At 43.6% G+C, this 17967-nt stretch overlaps 1 protein-coding gene across 8 annotated transcripts in view; it reads right to left on the bottom strand.

Moving 5' to 3' along the window:
• Positions 1–5061: 5061 nt before the first annotated feature.
• CENPI (centromere protein I) overlaps positions 5062–17967 on the bottom strand; it is a 29847-nt gene continuing 16941 nt past the window's right edge. For 4 of the 8 annotated variants that reach the window (XM_060270217.2, XM_088664517.1, XM_060270218.2 and 1 more), the window contains 8 exons: positions 17645–17769; positions 13978–14026; positions 13020–13241; positions 10509–10550; positions 9672–9773; positions 9119–9144; positions 5430–5473; positions 5062–5232 (listed from right to left, as the gene is read on the bottom strand). In XM_060270217.2, coding sequence (XP_060126200.2) covers positions 5231–5232; positions 5430–5473; positions 9119–9144; positions 9672–9773; positions 10509–10550; positions 13020–13241; positions 13978–14026; positions 17645–17769 — 612 coding nt within the window. In that variant the 3' untranslated portion in view covers positions 5062–5230. The remainder of the gene's footprint in view (positions 5233–5429; positions 5474–9118; positions 9145–9671; positions 9774–10508; positions 10551–13019; positions 13242–13977; positions 14027–17644; positions 17770–17967) is intronic. The other 4 variants (XM_060270219.2, XM_088664518.1, XM_088664515.1 and 1 more) reach the window with 3 other exon arrangements.

Raw genomic sequence — 17967 nt, 5'->3', positions numbered from 1 at the left:
TAACAGCTTTAGTCAAAGCATCAGCAGGTATTTCTTTCCCTGGCATATATGAGACTTTTACAACTCCTTTCTGAATGCATTCTCTGGCACGGTGCAATTTGATTAGCAAATGTTTTGTTCTTTGCTTGCACCCTTCTGAATGGATTAGTTCTATGCAGGCTTTGTTGTCCTGATAAACTTGAACTGGACAACAAATTTTTACTCTCATATCCTCACATAGTTGCAACAACCACTCTACATTCATGAGGGAAAAATTTAAAGCGTTGAGTTCTGCTTCACATGAACTCATGCTTATTGTTGCCTGTTTCTTACAAGACCAATCAAATAGGCACTGATTGTACAAATAACACACACCTGAGGTGCTCTTGCCATCAGTTGTATCACTACCAAAACTGGCATCGGCATAGATCTCAAGACCTCCAGATTTTTGGCTAGTAAGCTTCAACCTGTAATGCATAGTGCCTTTTAAATACCTAACTATGCGTTTCAGCGCCTTCCAGTCTTGCACTGTAGGTTTATTTACATATCTGCTGAGCAAATTTACGCTAACAGCAATGTCTGGTCTTGTGCACCTTGCTATAAAACTAAGTTTACCCAACACACTTCTGAACAATGTAGTGTCAGGAAAAACATTAGCATTAGTATCATGTTGGTACCCTGTGACCATGGGGGTGTCTACAGAATTGGCATCTGTCAGATTTAATTTTTCAATCACATCATTGATCTTACGTGATTGATGCAGCAAAACATCACCTTGCTTATTTCTCTCTACTTCCAGTGAGAGATAATTGCTGACTTCCCCTAGGTCTTTCATATCAAAATGCTTTTGCAGTTTTGCAAGAGTGGTTTTGTAAATATTTGCACCCTTCCAGAAAAACAAAATATCATCCACAAAACAAATGCAGTACAATTTGTGCTGGTTAGATTCTTTAACAAAAACACAAGAATCAGCCTTTCCTTGCTTGAAACCTAAGGAAAACAGCACTTCTGTCAGCTTAGTGTGCCAGCATCGAGCACTTTGTTTTAGACCATACAGGGATTTTTTTAATTTACACACCATTCCTTTTTTTATCTGCACTCCATCTGGCGGTGACATGTAAATACTCTCATTGAGAACTCCGTACAAAAACGCAGTATTAACGTCGTGATGAGATATGGTCATGCCCTCTTCTGCAGCAATTTTCATCAACAGCCTAACTGTCTCAAATTTGACTGTCGGTGAATATGTCTCATGATAGTCCTGATCAGGAACTTGAGAAAAACCACGTGCAACTAATCTGGCTTTATATCTGACCACTTTACCAGTCTGATCAGTCTTGGTTTTGTAAATCCACCTGCTGTCTACAAGTTTCATGCCTGGTTCTGCTGGAACCAATTCCCACGTGTCATTTTGCTTTAGGGAATTCAATTCAGCTTTCATGGCGTTAAGCCAAGGTTCGGCATCTTTTTCAGGTAAATTTTGAACCTCTTTGTAGTTAGTTGGTTCAAAAACTGAGTTTGTGTTGCTAGTGGCAGCCATATCTGAAATAGCAGCTTTAGCAAATTCTTTAGAAAATCGTTTAGGTGCTTGTCCCTTGGTAGTTCTCTCAGATCTACGCAATACTCTGGGATCCTCTGGGTCTGGTTCCTCCTCCTTGGGAGAATGGTGACCTGTATCTGGCAAAGATTCTACCTCTAGATCAGTGTCAGACCCATCTGATTTCTTAAAAGAGGTCTTTTCATTCTGATCATCTGTATCAGTGTCAGAATCTGTGCTACCATCAGCATCAATTACAGGTTTTGCCTCTTTGTTAATTGGTTTCACCACCTCATCATCTGAAATGGGATGACATTGAAAAATGCCAACTTTGTCCCATTTTGGATTACAATCCATGCTTCTGGTCAGCCTAATTGTGTTTGTGTCTGTCATCAGCACACGATAAGAACCTTTTTCATAACCTAGAAAAATGCCATGTTGACCAGATTTGCTCAGTTTGTCACCTTGCAGAGTGTGCACCCAAACTTCAGAACCGAAAATTTTTAAATGTTTTACAAACGGTTTCCTTTTGAACAGCATTTCGTATGGGGTGCAATCAATGGCTGATTGATATCTGCGGTTGTAAATATAGGTGAAACACGATAGAGCTTCAGCCCAAAAGGGGTTGGGTAGGCCTGAATCATGCAACAGAGTTTTAATTCCTTGTTGCAAGGTCTGGTTTACTCTTTCACATAAACCATTCTGCCATGGAGATCTGGGCGTGGCAGTCATGTGCTCTATGCCCTGTTCTGCAGTAAAGTTTTCAAACTGTTCTGAACAAAATTCTCCACCCCTGTCAGTGAAAAGACAACGTACATGCTCATCGTGAACATTCCTGAGCCATGCACAAAATTTTTGAAACTTAGAGAAGGCTTCAGACTTCTTTTGTAACATATAGACCCAAACATATCTAGAATAGGCATCTATCAGAACCAAAAAATAACATGAGTTTCCTCTAGAGAGCGCTAGAGGTCCAACCAAGTCTGCATGCACAATTTCATAAGGTTTCTTAACCTCCCTCCCAGATTTTGTACCTTTGGGAGCTTGCTTAATTTTGTTCTCTGCACATGAGACACATTTCATATGATAAGGACACTTTTGAACTTTCATGCCCTCAACCATATTTTGCATTTTACCTACTGCCTGGAAATGCAAATGACCAAACAAACGATGATAATCATGAATACAATGGTTATGCAATTTCTCATTCTTATCTACTGATATATTACAGCACGCCTTTTCAGTTTCTTTTGTTGCTCCAGCAGCTGTACCTGTAACAAAAGGCAATACATATAAACCATCAACACACTTAGCATAAAGAATGAGTTTGTTATCTCGAAGAATTTCACACCGAGAGTTTGCAAACACCACTTTAAATCCTTGAGCGTCCAGCTGAGAAACACTCAAGAGATTATCCTGCAAATGAGGAGCATACATAACATTTTTAACTGTTGCATTAAGGCTCTGCAAAGAAACCGTTCCCTGAGCCAAACTTTTAATAGTCGTTCCATCCGCTTGATGAATTGCTCCTCCCTGTTTCTCAAGATGAAGAAAGAGATTTTTATCATTGGCCACGTGCCTTGTGGCTCCTGAGTCGACAACAAAAACAGAACGTGTGAGTTGATTAGAACTGCGTGAAATCAAAGCCTTTGATGCAGCTGGCCCTTGGGGTTTTCGGCCTCCTCCCCCTTTGCCTTTGAAGTTGCCCTTCTTCTTTGAAGAGTTTTTACACTGATTTTTAAAATGGCCGACCTCTCCGCAAGAAAAACAGCGGCGCATTTTAAGAGCTTTTGCAACACTTTCACTTTCCCCTGTTGAAGGCTTGTAGGCATTTCCAACAGCCTTGTCCCTGCTTTCTCTAGCAGTCTGTCTGCGATCCCACTCATTCAAGAGCACGCTAGACACATAATCTTCTGTTAGACGGTCATTGGGCAAAGACGACAATTGAGCAGCTACAGCATCATAAGATTCATCCAAACTGTTTATGATAAGCATTGCAAAAACAGCTTCTGAAATATTTGAGTCTCGCTGGACAAGATCCTGTCTGAGACGTTTTAATTGGGCTAGATGGCTGGGCAAATCACCATCTTTCTGCAATTCCAGCCTACACAGCTTTTTAAAGAAAAGCACACTGGATCCTGCATTTTGTCTTAGATGCATATCTCGAAGTTTATTCCAAACAGCCCGTGCAGTCTGCTGGTTCTCCAAGTTGACCAACAACTGGTCCTGGACACTCAGAATAATTGTCCCCCTGGCTCTCATGTCTGCCTCATGCCACGCTGGCCATCCATCATCATCCTCATTAGGGGGGTCATCTTCTATAATATGGTAAAGCTTTTCCCTTTGTAAAAGTGCTTTCATTTTGACCTGCCATGTAGGATAGGTCTCTGGTGTAAGGAGAGGAAAAGATAGAGACATCTGGCCAGAATGTGCAGAAGCCATGCCTGTGTTTAGTTAACAGCAAGACACTTCCCTTCATGCACCCCAAATACTCTTGACTCTCTCAGCAACTTCTCTCCCCACTCAGCACAATTAACAGGCAAACTGGAAAAGCGTCTCTGCTGTCTTCCTGGCAGCCAGCAACATACCTTTCTGTAAATCAAACAGCAGCTTGAAAAACAGCTTCAGCTCACAGCTCAACTCCGATGTGCAGCATCAGATGGAAATGGATCAGAAACATCCAATTATCCAACCATCAATAGCCATCTGCAACCACCAGTCTGCTACCAGCAACCATCCGCCTGCTACCATATGTGGGTAAATGCCAGGATCTGTCCAGGTCTTCTTAGGCCCCTATGCCTGGGCAGGACGTCTGGAACACCTTCAGCATACACCCGGGAATCATGGACTCATAACTGGGCTTTATGAGCACCAAATCAGCAGTGAACAGCAGAAGCATTTGTAGAGGTTTCAAAACATTCCTCATTTATTTCTATTAACTACTGCATATTTACAGATCTGGCTTTGTGAGTGTTACAGCCTCTCACTTAGCCATCTTGTCTACAGAAGATATTAAACTGCACACAGCACACAGCAGAGAGCAGAGTCAGGAATGAAAAACAACAAAGTAACAATTCCTAACTGTTCCCTCCCAACAGCAGATATCACCAGATTTTCAGAATGGGAGGGGTGAAAATGCTCACACCTCCACCAGTGCCACTGTGAGAGATCATCAGGGGGTTTGGACTGGGTGTTCACCAGTATGCAGACGGTACTGTTATAAGAAAATATGTATTAATAAATATCAATAAAGGTCGATCCCTTCCTTCCTCTCACCCATGTTTCTATCCTGTACTGAACTATAAAATGTTGATCTTTTCTGAACTTGAATGTATGTGTTTATGTACTTTGTGCCAACTTGTATCTTTTCTGAGAATGCAGCTATGCTTAAGTCTTTTAAACACTTTCATAAATGTATCCACGTTTTTTGATATACCTGTTTAAATGAAAGCTACCTGTAACTCCCTGAACCTGCACAATGACAGCTCAAGCACTAATACAGCGCCACAGCTCCACCTACAGGGTCTGCAGTGATATAACACCAATTCACAAATGCAACTTTATTTCAATGAATAAAATAAAACACAAAAAAATTGTCACAGAAACACGCTTTGTTTCATTCATAAGGCGTCAGGGAACATCAACATAAGCTCCGGAATCACCCAGTCATTCTTCCCTGCAAGTAAGCACTTCAGGCAGAACCATCAAACTTCATCCTGCAATCATAAAATCACAACAGACAGACATCAAGCAAGACGGACGGGATGGGCTAAGAAATACCGATAACAGTCATCCGCAACCTTCCTCTCTTTGTCAACACCACTTAAGAACTTTGCATGTAAACATCAAAGTGTTACCGTAATAACTACCATAACAACTACACTTCACCAAAACGCTTCCCACAACTACTCACATGAAGTCTCCGAAATCTCACCTCCTTCGACGCCTTCCGCTGTGCTGTAAGTAAAAATAAAAATCTGTGTCTTCTTTTGTTTGGGGTTCTCCTTCCTTCGTACCACATTGGGCATTTGGGAGTGGGAACCCCTGTTCCAACTGTGCTCTATATTTTGCAATAAAGGATCAGGCGTAATCACCGCTTTGCTTTGAATTACATCTGGTTGATCTCTGTCATTTTATCTCTGACTGGGGGAACTTCATTGGACCTTATACAGGCCAGGGAATTCCTGGACCCTTACAGGCCAGGGAATTAATGGAAAATTAATTGCTCTTAACAATACCCAGCTCTACCTATCCTTTAAATCGGAACCAGTGAAGGTACTGTATGAGTGTCTGGAAGCGGCTGGGAGTATTGATAGCAGTAAACAGATTGAAGTTGAATCCCAACAAGACAGATGTACTGTTCTGGAGGGGTGAGGGGTTCCTGGTCCTGAATGGGGTAACTGTGCCCCTGAAGGACCAGGTGCGTAGCCTGGGAGTCATTTTGGACTCATAGCTGTCCATGGAGGCACAGATCAATTCTGTTTGTGGGGCAGCCGCCTACCAGCTCTATGTGGTACGCAAGATGAGACCCTACCTGCCCATGCACTGTCTTGCCAGAGTGATACATGCTCTAGTTATCTTAGGCTTGGACTACTGCAATGCACTCTATGTGGGGCTATCATTGAAGGTAACTCGGAAAGTATAACTACTGGTGACTGGGAGTGGTCACCAGGATCATATAACACTGGTCCTAAAGGATCTACACTGGCTCCTGTACATTTCCAAGCACAATTTAAAATGTTGGTGCTAACCTTTAAAGTCCTAAATGGCCTCAGCCCTGTAAACCTAAAAGAGTGTCTCCAACCCCATCGTTCAGCCTGGACACCGAGGCCCTCCTTTGAGGGTCTTCTGGTGGTTCCCTCACTGCGAGAAGTGAAGTTACAGGGAACCAGGCAGAAGGCCTTCTCGGCAGTAATGCCCTCCCTACGGAACGCCTACACAACTTTTAGAAGACATCTGAAGGCAGCCCTGTATTGAGAAGTTTCTAATGTTTGATTATGTCTTTAAATGTGTTTGAAGCTGCCTAGAGTGGCTGGGGCAACCCAGCCAGATGGTCAGGGTAGAAATAATAACATTGTTGTTGTTGTTGTTGTTCACATTCTCAGTTGAACCATTAGCTATTGAACTAACAGCATGGAGATAAAAGGAACAAAAATAAAAAGGAAATTCACAAAGCATAGCTGCCAAGTACCCCGTTTCCCCGGGAAACCCCTGTTTTTCGTACTGTTTCCCGGCAGTCCCCCGTATCGGTTCCTCTCCCGTTATTCTCCCTTATTCTGCTCCTGCCGGTGGCCATATTTTTTATTTTTTGCTGCTTTGCCCATCTATGGGCACCGGAAATGGCCGGCGCTGGAACTCACATCTACATATATCCAGAAGTGCGTAGACGCGACTTCCTGCACTGGTCATTTTCGGTGTCCATAGATGGGCAAAGTGACACTGGAAGTTGTGTCTATGCACTTCCAGACATGTGTAGACACGACTTCCGTTTCTGGCGCCGGCCATTTTTGGTGCCCATAGATGGGCAAAGCGTATACGCAACTTCCGGTGTCACACGGCTGCCGATCCCAGATTTTGCAGTCCAGGACTTGGCAGGTATGGCACAAAGTAATGCCTTTTATGCTATCCAAATCTAAAAGCTGCTATTATGCAATTATGCTATCCAATCTAAAAGCTGCAATGCCTGTATTAATGAAACAACTGAGTAATTATGGTAAAACACTGGATTAAAATCAACAAACCCAAATCAGAAATAATGTATATGGGCATTTCCTCTAACCAATCATTTAAAAACGGATGAGTTTTTAAATTTGCCATGAAGTACCGTGTTTCTCATATTATAAGACATGTCTTATATTTATTTTTTCCTCAAAAAAACACACTATGGCTTATTTTCAAGGGATGTCTTATTTTTTTCCTCCTCCTCCTGCCGCGGCCAGCATTGCTGCTGCGCCTATCACTATGTCTTATTTTCGGGGTATGGCTTATATTCCTTGAATGCTTAAAAATCCTGCTATGGCTTATTTTATGGGTATGTCTTAAAATATGAGAAACAGGGTAGTAAAATATTTGGGAGTGCAGATAAATAATAATCTATCAGCTGTAAAGAAAAACAGCTTCACATCATTATTTTTACAGATATGATGGGACTGTAGATCTCGGAAAGATGTACATTTATCAGTCAGAACGCATAGCTGCTTTAAAGATGGTTATCCTTTTGAATTTTTTGTTTCTCATTCAAGTGCTGTCAATTATGATTGCAGTGCTCAATAAACAAGTTTATTTAGGAAATTAAAACAGAGGGATAGCTCAAAAAGGGACATTTCTGTGAAAATTATCCTATATAATAATGTCCATGTTGTCCCTGCGTCCAGATGTCCCGTGTGTCCCTGGGGTACTGCGCATGTCCCCCAGAGACACAGGGATTGGACGGAGGGACAACCAGGGACACAGGGATTGGACCCGTGCTCTCGGGACACAGGGAACAGCCAACTGCCGCTCCGCCAACCGCCGCTCCGAAGCCCAGTCTCATGCTGGAGGTGCGCGGTGAGGCGGCGGGGGAGAGAAGCGCTCCCCCCCCCCGGCAGCCTTGCCGCACACCTCCGGCATGGGACGGCGCTTCCTCGGGGAACCCGAGGAAGCCGAAGCGGCAGCGGGCGCGGAGGGAGGCCCGCTTTGGCTTGGCAGCGGCGGGAAGAAGGGGAGGAATTCCTCCCCTTTTTCCCGCCGCCGCCAAGCCAGTCCCGGAGCCGAATTGCGGCGCGGCGGGGTTTTTCGCCGTTTGCCTCCCCCTCGAGGGAAGGCAAACGGCGAAAAGCCCCCGCTGCGGACTGGCTTGGCGGTGGCGGGAAGACCCGCCACCGCCAAGCCAGTCCCGGAGCCGAATTGCGGCGCGGCGGGGTTTTTCGCCGTTTGCCTCCCCCAGGGGAAGGCAAACGGCGAAAAGCCCCCGCTGCGGACTGGCTTGGCGGTGGCGGGAACATCCCGCCACCGCCAAGCCAGTCCCGGAGCCGAATTGCGGCGCGGCGGGGTTTTTCGCTGTTTGCCTCCCCCAGGGGAAGGCAAACGGCGAAAAACCCCCACTGCGGACTGGCTTGGCGGTGGCGGGAAGACCCGCCACCGCCAAGCCAGTCCCGGAGCCGATTTGCGGCGCGGCGGGGTTTTTCGCCGTTTGCCTCCCCCAGGGGAAGGCAAACGGCGAAAAACCCCCACTGCGGACTGGCTTGGCGGTGGCGGGAAGACCCGCCACCGCCAAGCCAGTCCCGGAGCCGAATTGCGGCGCGGCGAGGTTTTTCGCCGTTTGCCTCCCCCAGGGGAAGGCAAACGGCGAAAAGCCCCCGCTGCGGACTGGCTTGGCGGTGGCGGGAAGACCCGCCACCGCCAAGCCAGTCCCGGAGCCGAATTGCGGCGCGGCGGGGTTTTTCGCCGTTTGCCTCCCCCTCAGGGGAAGGCAAACGGCGAAAAGCCCCCGCTGCGAACTGGCTTGGTGGTGGCGGGAAGACCCGCCACCGCCAAGCCAGTCCCGGCAGGCCGCTTCCTCTAGCGCCCGTTTTTAAACGGGCTAAAATCCACTAGTAATAATAATAATTATTCATATCCTACCTTTCTCCCTGACAGGGACCATCCTGCTGAAACGGAGATAGGGAAAAAACATAAAACACACATATACACTATTGATTTAAAATTTACAGATCATTACAGTATAAACTACACAGCACCAGCCCTTTCCTTAAAAACATATGAAGTTGGTAGAGAATGACAGGTTGCTCGATTTCCCCTCTTTTTGCTCATTTGACTTCTGTGCAAACTACGAGAAAGAAAAGTTTCAACCTCCACAACCAGGCACAGCCACATAACACAGGTAGGGCTGGGCGATATCTGGTTTTCAACATTACGATAAATCACCAGCTAAACATCACAATATTTTGATATATCACAATGCTGAATTGAATTGATTTATTATGGTCACAGACCATAAATTATCACGATGTCTGAAAACAGTTTTGTTACTCATTAAAATGCACTTTTGTTACTCATTAAAATCTTTTAATAAATACATATTTTAATTTTTAAAAAATATTCCTCTTATTTTCTGAAGAATAGCAGTTCATAACAGACTGTAAGAATCAACCTATTGTTTCCACTAATGCCTTACTTCCTCTTGAGGAGCACGGCAAGTGCTACTTCCGATCATAAGCTTCAGGCCTTGTAATCCTTGGGAGTAGAGAAATTCCTGGTACCATTGCCACCTTTCCCCCTGCAGATAAAGCATTAGGAGTTACATATCTTCAGCTACACTGGCTTTTTCTTTTTTGTGTCCTCTAATTTCCTACCCTAGCTCTCCAGCACCTGAATTTGCAGACCAATCCACACTGCAAAAGCCCAGCGTACCCATGATGCTAATATGCTGTGACACAAACTTGGTGCTTGTAGTGAGGAATACGCTATCACCATGCAGCCTCTTCATGAGCCAGTTCACATAGGGCAATTTCAATTAGCTTTTAAGGGGCATTCTTCTTTGCAGTAGAGGAGAGCTCCTACAAAAAATGAACATCTCTTGATGCCAGAATGCCCCCTTTGAAATTTTATATTCCAACTGGTACTGGAAACCAAGCAACTAATTGAGATCCTCTAGCCTTGGGGAACAATTGCATCTTTATGCCAGTTCCATTTTCAGACCAGAAATAAAAACTTTTTCAGGTGTAGTACTTGCCACATTCAGGTATGTGGTACCAACTGTTTGCTACTGAACAATTCATTTTCATGGGAAAATACATGGTGGACAAAGATAGAAGATGTAGGTTCCTCAGCAGCATAGGTTATCAGCCTTGTCACAGAAGCACAAAATTCTAGAGTTGGAAGGTACCCTTTCCTAACCCCCCCCCCCGACATTTTAGTTCTCCCTTTTTCTGTGGTAGTGCCCCAAATCCCAGCTCCAACTGACAACCAGCTTCCCAAGAAACATAGCATTTTGACAAGCATGCCACTTTACCCGAATGAATCTGAAGTTCAGGGTTGTGTCCTCTGGTTGCATCTGAAGAGAAGGGGGGGGGAAGGTGTTAGAAATTAATGGCTCTCTAAGACAAGCGCTTTTAAAAGAAGAGTTATTTGAAATTATTAGAGATTAACTGTAGAATCAGCCTCAGACTAGCCTTCCTGAAGATGACATGGCACAACTGAAACACTAAATGCCACAAAATTACTACATCATAGGTCTTGAAAAATTCACATCTCTGACATTTTGTAGTGGGCCTGTACAGGTTGAAACAGCATGCACTGCTCTTTCAGTTCAACACATGGAAGTCCATCAAAAGAAGAAGCCAAACACATACCAGTGTTGCCTGGGGAGAAAATGGCTCTGATAATTTTGATACCAGCTAATCTTCAGTTGTACATCAGCACCCTCTGGTGAACTGAACAGCAAATTTCAGTCTAGTATGTCTGCCAAAGGCAGAAGGCCACATCAGCTCCTAGAGAAGAAGCCACACTTCAGCACATGCTATGCATGAAGATCCCAATTCAATCTCTGGTTCCAGGTAGGGGTAGGAAAAAGACACTAGAGAATTTGGCATCACGAGCAATACTGATAGATGGATTAATGATCTGACTTGGTATGAGGCAGTTTAACTTTTTGGATATCAGTAGAGCTGCCTGAGTAGGAGCAAGCAGTTACCAGGTCCAGATCCCAAAAGCTGCACCAAAGAGAAAAGTTCAGCTTCCACTTTCACTGAAGCACAATGAAATAAAAGCTTACATTGGAGACAAGTTTTACCTTACCTTCTATGCTACTTTTAAAAAGCTGTGGGCAAATACTTAGACACCACAGGGAGACCAAGGGGGGGGGGAGCTTGGAAAACAATGCTTCAGAGGCAGACTTGTCAAGGAAATGGAATCAGAAACAAATAAGGTGCAGGTTCTTGAACTATACATACCAAGCCTACTAAACTTTTTAAAAAGCCCGATGAAGCAAAGACAAAGAGAGAGAGAGAAAAGCCCAGTTATGGACAAAGTTACAAGCAGATCAAAGAAAGAGGTCTGGTTGTGGTATGAAAATGAATCCACAGAAGGGGCAACAGGTATAATAAATCCTATCACATTGTCTTTTGTTGCAACAAAGAATTGTACTGAAGTTTGGTACTCCCTGCAAACTGATTTGGGTAGCAGCGGTTGCTAACAGTTGCTAACAGCTTTCCAGGCCAGATGTGGGAGGCTGGTCTCACATTTTGAGAACTGCTGATCAAAAAGCCAAACAGGGATACTGTTTACCCTGACAGTAGAGAGTGCACCTACTGATGAACCTGGAACTTTATCTGGCAATTCCTTTGGTTTTATAGTTCACCAGACATTGTCCAAATACTCAGGCATTTTTTTGCAATGGCAAAGGCTGGAAACTTGTTTTTTTTTTTAAAAAAAGGAACAAACAAGATTGAGGTGAAGTCAAATTCTTCAGCCTCCACAAGAAGCTGCTATATTACTAAAACAGACCAATGGTCTATTTTGTTCTGCATTGTTTACATTGATGGCAACGGCTCTCCAGTTTTCTATACATGGAGTCTTTTCCTGTCCTATGTGGGGAATCCAGTTCTTGAAACTGGATTCTGCATGAAAAAGATGTGCTCTACCACTGAGGTATGGCCCCTTCCATATCCTATATCTTTAGTATACAGTGGTACCTCGGTTTATGAACACAATTGGTTCCGGAAGTCTGTTCATAAACTGAAGCGTTCATAAACTGAAGCGAACTTTCCCATTGAAAGTAATGGAAAGTGGATTAATCTGTTCCAGACAGTCCGTGGAGTACTTAAACTGAAGTGTTCATAAACTGAAGCGAACTTTCCCATTGAAAGTAATGGAAAGTGGATTAATCCGTTCCAGACGGGTCCGCGGAGTACTTAAACTGAAGCGTTCATAAACTGAAGCATGGGTGTAATTGGTTCTGGAAGTCTGTTCATAAACTGAAGCGTTTATAAACTGAAGCGAACTTTCCCATTGAAAGTAATGGAAAATGAATTAATCCGTTCCAGATGAGTCCACGGCGTTCATAAACCGAAAATTCATAAACCGAGGTGTTCATAAACCAAGGTTCCACTGTACTTCTAAGGGAGAGAGCTGGTAATGATTCAAGGAGAAGCCTTCCTTTAAACTTAGGTTCCAAAGACTGGAGCCACAATGACTTGGAACTACAAGGAAGGAGATCTTTTTTTGTCTCTGCTAGTTGTTGACAGAGGCTTGGCACTAAGCTTTCATGGTTAAATGGAGATGTGAACCCAGGTCTCCCTATTTCTTCCTGCATGGTACTCATTCTCAGTAAGCTCATGTCCAGCTTGACTTTATATGGCATGGTAGAAGATAGGCCATGGTGCGCCGACGACTGGAGTTTTAAAGGACACAATGCAGACACCATAGCAACCAATAGTGATCAACACACTCATGCTCAGTAGTCCTCAAGTATTACAGGGTTAAAAAGAATTGGAAATGATTCTACTCAAAAAATGCTCCTCACCTTCTTCAAGAAGAGCATAGCGTATCCTGTCAGTGCAGGGTGGAAAACTATATTGAAGCTCTTCCTGTGGTTCTCCACCCTTGTCACCTCCAGCACTTCTGGGTCCAGCTGAATCCCCTGAGGGCAGGGGGACTCCTGGAATGCTTGTGAGTTCCACAGATACCCAACTATAGTTGATAGGTATTGGTTGTATTCCCGGCAAATCTGGTGGCTGAACTCGAACTGCAGCAGCACATGGTAAGACATAACATGACAATCTAGACAATGTTTCAGGCTCATGATAGCTCCCCATCATCATTTACTAGCAAGAAGTATTGCTCCAACATGCATCCTGCCCACTCCATAATCATCTACAGAATACCACTGATCAATCAACTAAACATCAAGCCTGAGCAGCTTGTGACCCACTAAGACAAATGTAGCACCACCATGTGTGTACAATATTGTGGATTGTCAGGTACTTATGGTTGAAGCATAGCGGGGGAGGGGGGAGAGAGAGAGAGAAGAAAAGGAAAACATTTTAAATCTTTGTTTGATACTGAATGAAGTCAGATACAGTACATGTTATGTTTATACCTAAACCAGGTGCATAAAGTTTGGAAGCCACCTACTCTGGCAGTTTGGAAATAAGATCAAGAAGAAACAATGACTAGGGATGAAGCTTACTTGCGCAGGTGCCCCCCCCCCACCCCATTCCCAGCACCATATAGTTGGCCATTAGAATCACACAGAATCATCTATTTTCCTGAAGTCTGTAGAAGAGTTTTCTCTCTCTTTGACTAGATATGCATTGAATCTTTGAAGTCCAAGGACATCTCATATGGGAGAAGAGATGGGAAAGATAAGGGAGGCAAGTTTTGCCAGTGAAATTATATCAAATTTCAGATGAAGGAGCCATTGAATATACAGTATTTGTACCAATCCAAGCATTTGCCATTAAGGACCTTATCTGCTGTACCTTTTTAATCTCGGAGTTTTCTTTTGCAGCCACCAGGTTGATTCGACACCTAAGTAAGAATATAAAGACGATTATTTTGAATTGTAATATATAATATGTGCACAGAACAAAACTGTGTGGTGGCTAAAGAAATCCCTTGCATGAGTCTTGATTCTTCAATGAACTCACTAGGTGGTCTTTGGCAAGCCAGTTTCTCTCAACTTCTGCTCCCCCATTTCCTGTGAACAGTTCTACAGTTCTACAGCTAGATAAAGCACATGAAGCGCTTTGCAAACATGACAGTGCCATACAATTATTACTTTGCACAGGTGAGCAGTAACTATCCCAGAGTACATAGCTATCTTTCACTTAGCATTATGAGGCAGCAAGATAGCACATATCTTTTCTCATTTGGTTCCATTTCTTAAGTTATGTTACATAAATCTCTCTCTTGCTTACCCTGCATGTCCCTGCAATAGGAGAGCCATCTACAGAGTAGACTTAGAGAGGAAAACACAAGACACCATGCAAAACAGTTATTTATCACCCAATAGAGCATGCTGAATTTGGTTCTGAATATAAAGTTTCACGGAGTTCAAAGGGTACTTTTCACAGTTCAGAAGCAACTGTTATTTAGTAAGAAAGACAAACTTGAATGGATGCTCATTTCTGTTTACAGGGGTGCATGTGTGAAAAGAAACTGTTGCTTTATTGAGCACAAAAGGTTATGCATGAGCTGTAAGCATGAGACAAAAGCACTCCACCTCAAGCAGCAAACAGCAGCACTGACTCCTTGCTCAGTCACTACAGAAACTGGAAGGTAATAGAAGTATAGGTCCTGACAGCTGTTCTGTATAATAGACACTAGTTTCAGTGCATCTTCAGCAACTGCATCCTTCCATATTAATTACCCTGCAGCTTCCTCAAGCAAGAAGCTACACAGCGCTCTACACCAGCTGACAGTAATTGGCTACTTCTCACATCAGACACAACTGCTGGAACTAATGTTAAGAATGGCACTCTTATGTAGCATTTCCTACAGAGAACAGGGCATTAAAAAAAAATCATCCAGATGCATAACTGGCCTCAAAGGCTTGGACTTTTGTTAGTCAGTAATCAGCACAGCAATGCCACCCCAACACATACCACCTGTTTGAGACTCTGGGTTAAAAATTTGATTACTCTTAAGTAATTCAAAAATCAGAATAGCTCCATCAGTGTCACACAGGTAAGTGTATGGGTTATGCAACAGAGCTCAGTTCAGTTGGATTTCTGCACATGCCCCACAAATGTGTGTGTAATTTAGCTTTGCTCTGGGCGATGAGGGTATCATTGTAATCACTAAATAATATGAGCCAGTCTGATATAATCTGGCATGCCAGTCACAAATACAAGGTTCTCATCAGTTTTCCCTTTAACTGGGTGCACAAGGCACCTCCATTTCACCTGCTCCTTAAGTCTCTTTGCTACCAGCGCCCAGCGTGTCGAGGGAGAAACAAGCTGCAAATGGACGCTGGTTGCAGAGGGACTCAGGAGCAGTGGTGGTTTCACATGTGGTACACCGCTGGGTAAAACAGCCATCTCACTCTGGCCCTCATACCGCTGGGGCCGGGCTTATGTATCTTGTTCCTCCCTTGGCTGCTCATGCGGGCAGGCACCCCCTTTAGACTTCTCCGCTGAGGGACATGTGGATGCCTGCCCCTCAGTGGAGAAGTCTAACAAAGCCCCTATCCTGCCTCCGGCTCATACAAGCCAGGATGGGGCCTCCTTTACTCTTCTCCACTGAGGAGCGTGTTCACAACATATGGACGGTTCACAACATAAAAATATAAGATAAAAACACAAAGTACATAATAAAACAAAAGCAAACACAAACCACCAACCCCCATCCCACAAACACATTTAAAAGGTCTTATAATATTTATCAGCCAAAGGCCTCTTTATGGAGAAATGTTTTCACCTGGCACCTAAAGATATGTAAAGACACCAGGTGAGCCTCCTTAGGAAGAGCATTCCATACACAGAAAGTTACCACTGAAAAGACCTGATCTTGTGATACCACCCGCCAGACCTCTTGTGGAGGAGCCACACCAAGGTAGCCTCAGGACTTCCTGTTTGGCTGCCATGGCAAACGGCTGCCCATTACATCACAGCCATCTCACACGGAGTATTTTGAGGATGAGATGGGAGTAATCATCCTCCCAAACCCCCCACCCAGGGTCAAGGGGGGGCAGCTTCACCAGCAGATCGCCCAACACTTGCTCCAGGTCCAGAAGGAATGAGGGGGCAGGGGGCGCTGTGTGTAAAGCACCGTGCTTTTCTTTAGCAACTCTCCAAATCTGTCGCCATGAGCAATGAATACCTGCTTTTTAAGATGAAATTTGGACTTAATTAACAGGCATGCTCTGAGCGAGGGGAGATAAAGTATTCTGCTAACTGATTCAGCCATTTGGGGTGCCAAAGGATTTGAGTGGAAGAAGGATTACCATTATTATGGGACCGGTATATCAGAATGGTGAGCCTCCATTATTTCTTTTTGATATATTTTGCATTTGCTATCTTATTTGGCAAATCTCCCTGGAAGGACTGCCTGACTGTTTGAGTAAGCAAGCAGGACTGGAAAGAAAGAGTATTTCATTATTGTTATAATTATGGTTTAACTATAGAATTAACTGTGTGGAATTGGTTTATGAATTTTGCAATCACTTTCAATGGATCGATAAAAAAGAATAGGTGATGGAAATTATGGTTTCTAGCTAAAGTACAGGCTTATTTGTCTTGGAAGGAGATAAAACAAAGACGTTTAGACATATGCCTGGCACAAATGGTGGAATGCCAGATTTCCTCCAACTCAAGATGTGTCGCAGTGGAAAATTACAGGCATGAGAAAGTGAAAGTGAATTGCCACAGACAGACTGCCGGAGTACAAAGAAGAAAATAAGCATGAAGGAAACTTTTCACATAGAATCACACTATATTGGTTTAATCCACCTGCTAGACAAACTCAGAGGCTGTTAAAAATAAATGAAGGAGCAGCATCAGAATGTCTTATGTGAAGCTACCTGGACTAATTAAAAGAAGCAGCACAATTGTGAGATCATCACTCCCCGAACCTCAGAACATGGGAAATCAACCAAAGACTTATAATTTGGCATAAATTTGGACTGTTTTATTATTTTATAATTTGGAATGATATTAATGTGGCTTTTATTGGATTGCTAAAATGGAACACTTAATAAATTTTATTTAAAAAACAAAAACAAAGGTGGCCTCAGATGATAATCTCAGGGTCCAGGTTGGTTCATATGGGGAGGTATTGCATCCCGAGCCTGAAATGAGGACCCTCTCTGTCTATCATGGGAAGGACTTTCTCTAACAAGCAAAAACTCCTTTAAAAACTTAAACATCAGGGCCACAAACCCCCCCCCCGAACCCTACAGGGAACCCAAATAAATTTACAACACTGTGAAAGTTAGCCAATTGCCTTCATAACACTCACTAAATGTAAGCTCAACAAGTTAACATTCTGCCTTCTGGCATTATTATACTGTAGAGAATCAAGTGGGCAATCACAGATTAGTGGAGAAGTTGAAGTGGCAATTGGTAGTCTAGAACAGGTGAGATTATGGCCAAGCAGAAAGGCTTTGAGGAAAAGCACAAGGGGCAGAAAAAGGAATCTTCTCAATACCTGTACATAATGTAGCAGAGTTGGTCAAGTGTGGCAGAATTCATGCTGAGAAGTGCTGGATAGAAGACTCCAGCAGGAGGCAACATAAGCAAGGGGAGGTTGTACTTTAGATATATATCAGACACCTACAAGTAGGAAAGATAGTTGTATAAGCTTGTATTCTCAGCTCTCTGCCCTTAGCACATTACCTTCACAGGAAAAACAGAGGAAGAGCCTTGTTCTTGCCTACTTGGACATTATCTCCCAGTCTACAACAATATATGTAGACATTATACTTTAGAGGGAAACATGGGCTTCAAACAATCTACCCACTTTTTTCCTTT

The sequence above is a fragment of the Zootoca vivipara genome, chromosome Z2, assembly GCF_965207765.1.
Source record: "Zootoca vivipara chromosome Z2, rZooViv2.hap1.1, whole genome shotgun sequence".
NCBI lineage: Eukaryota > Metazoa > Chordata > Lepidosauria > Squamata > Lacertidae > Zootoca > Zootoca vivipara.
The sequence above is the reverse complement of the archived record's forward strand: the minus strand, read 5'-3'. Positions and strand labels throughout refer to the sequence as shown.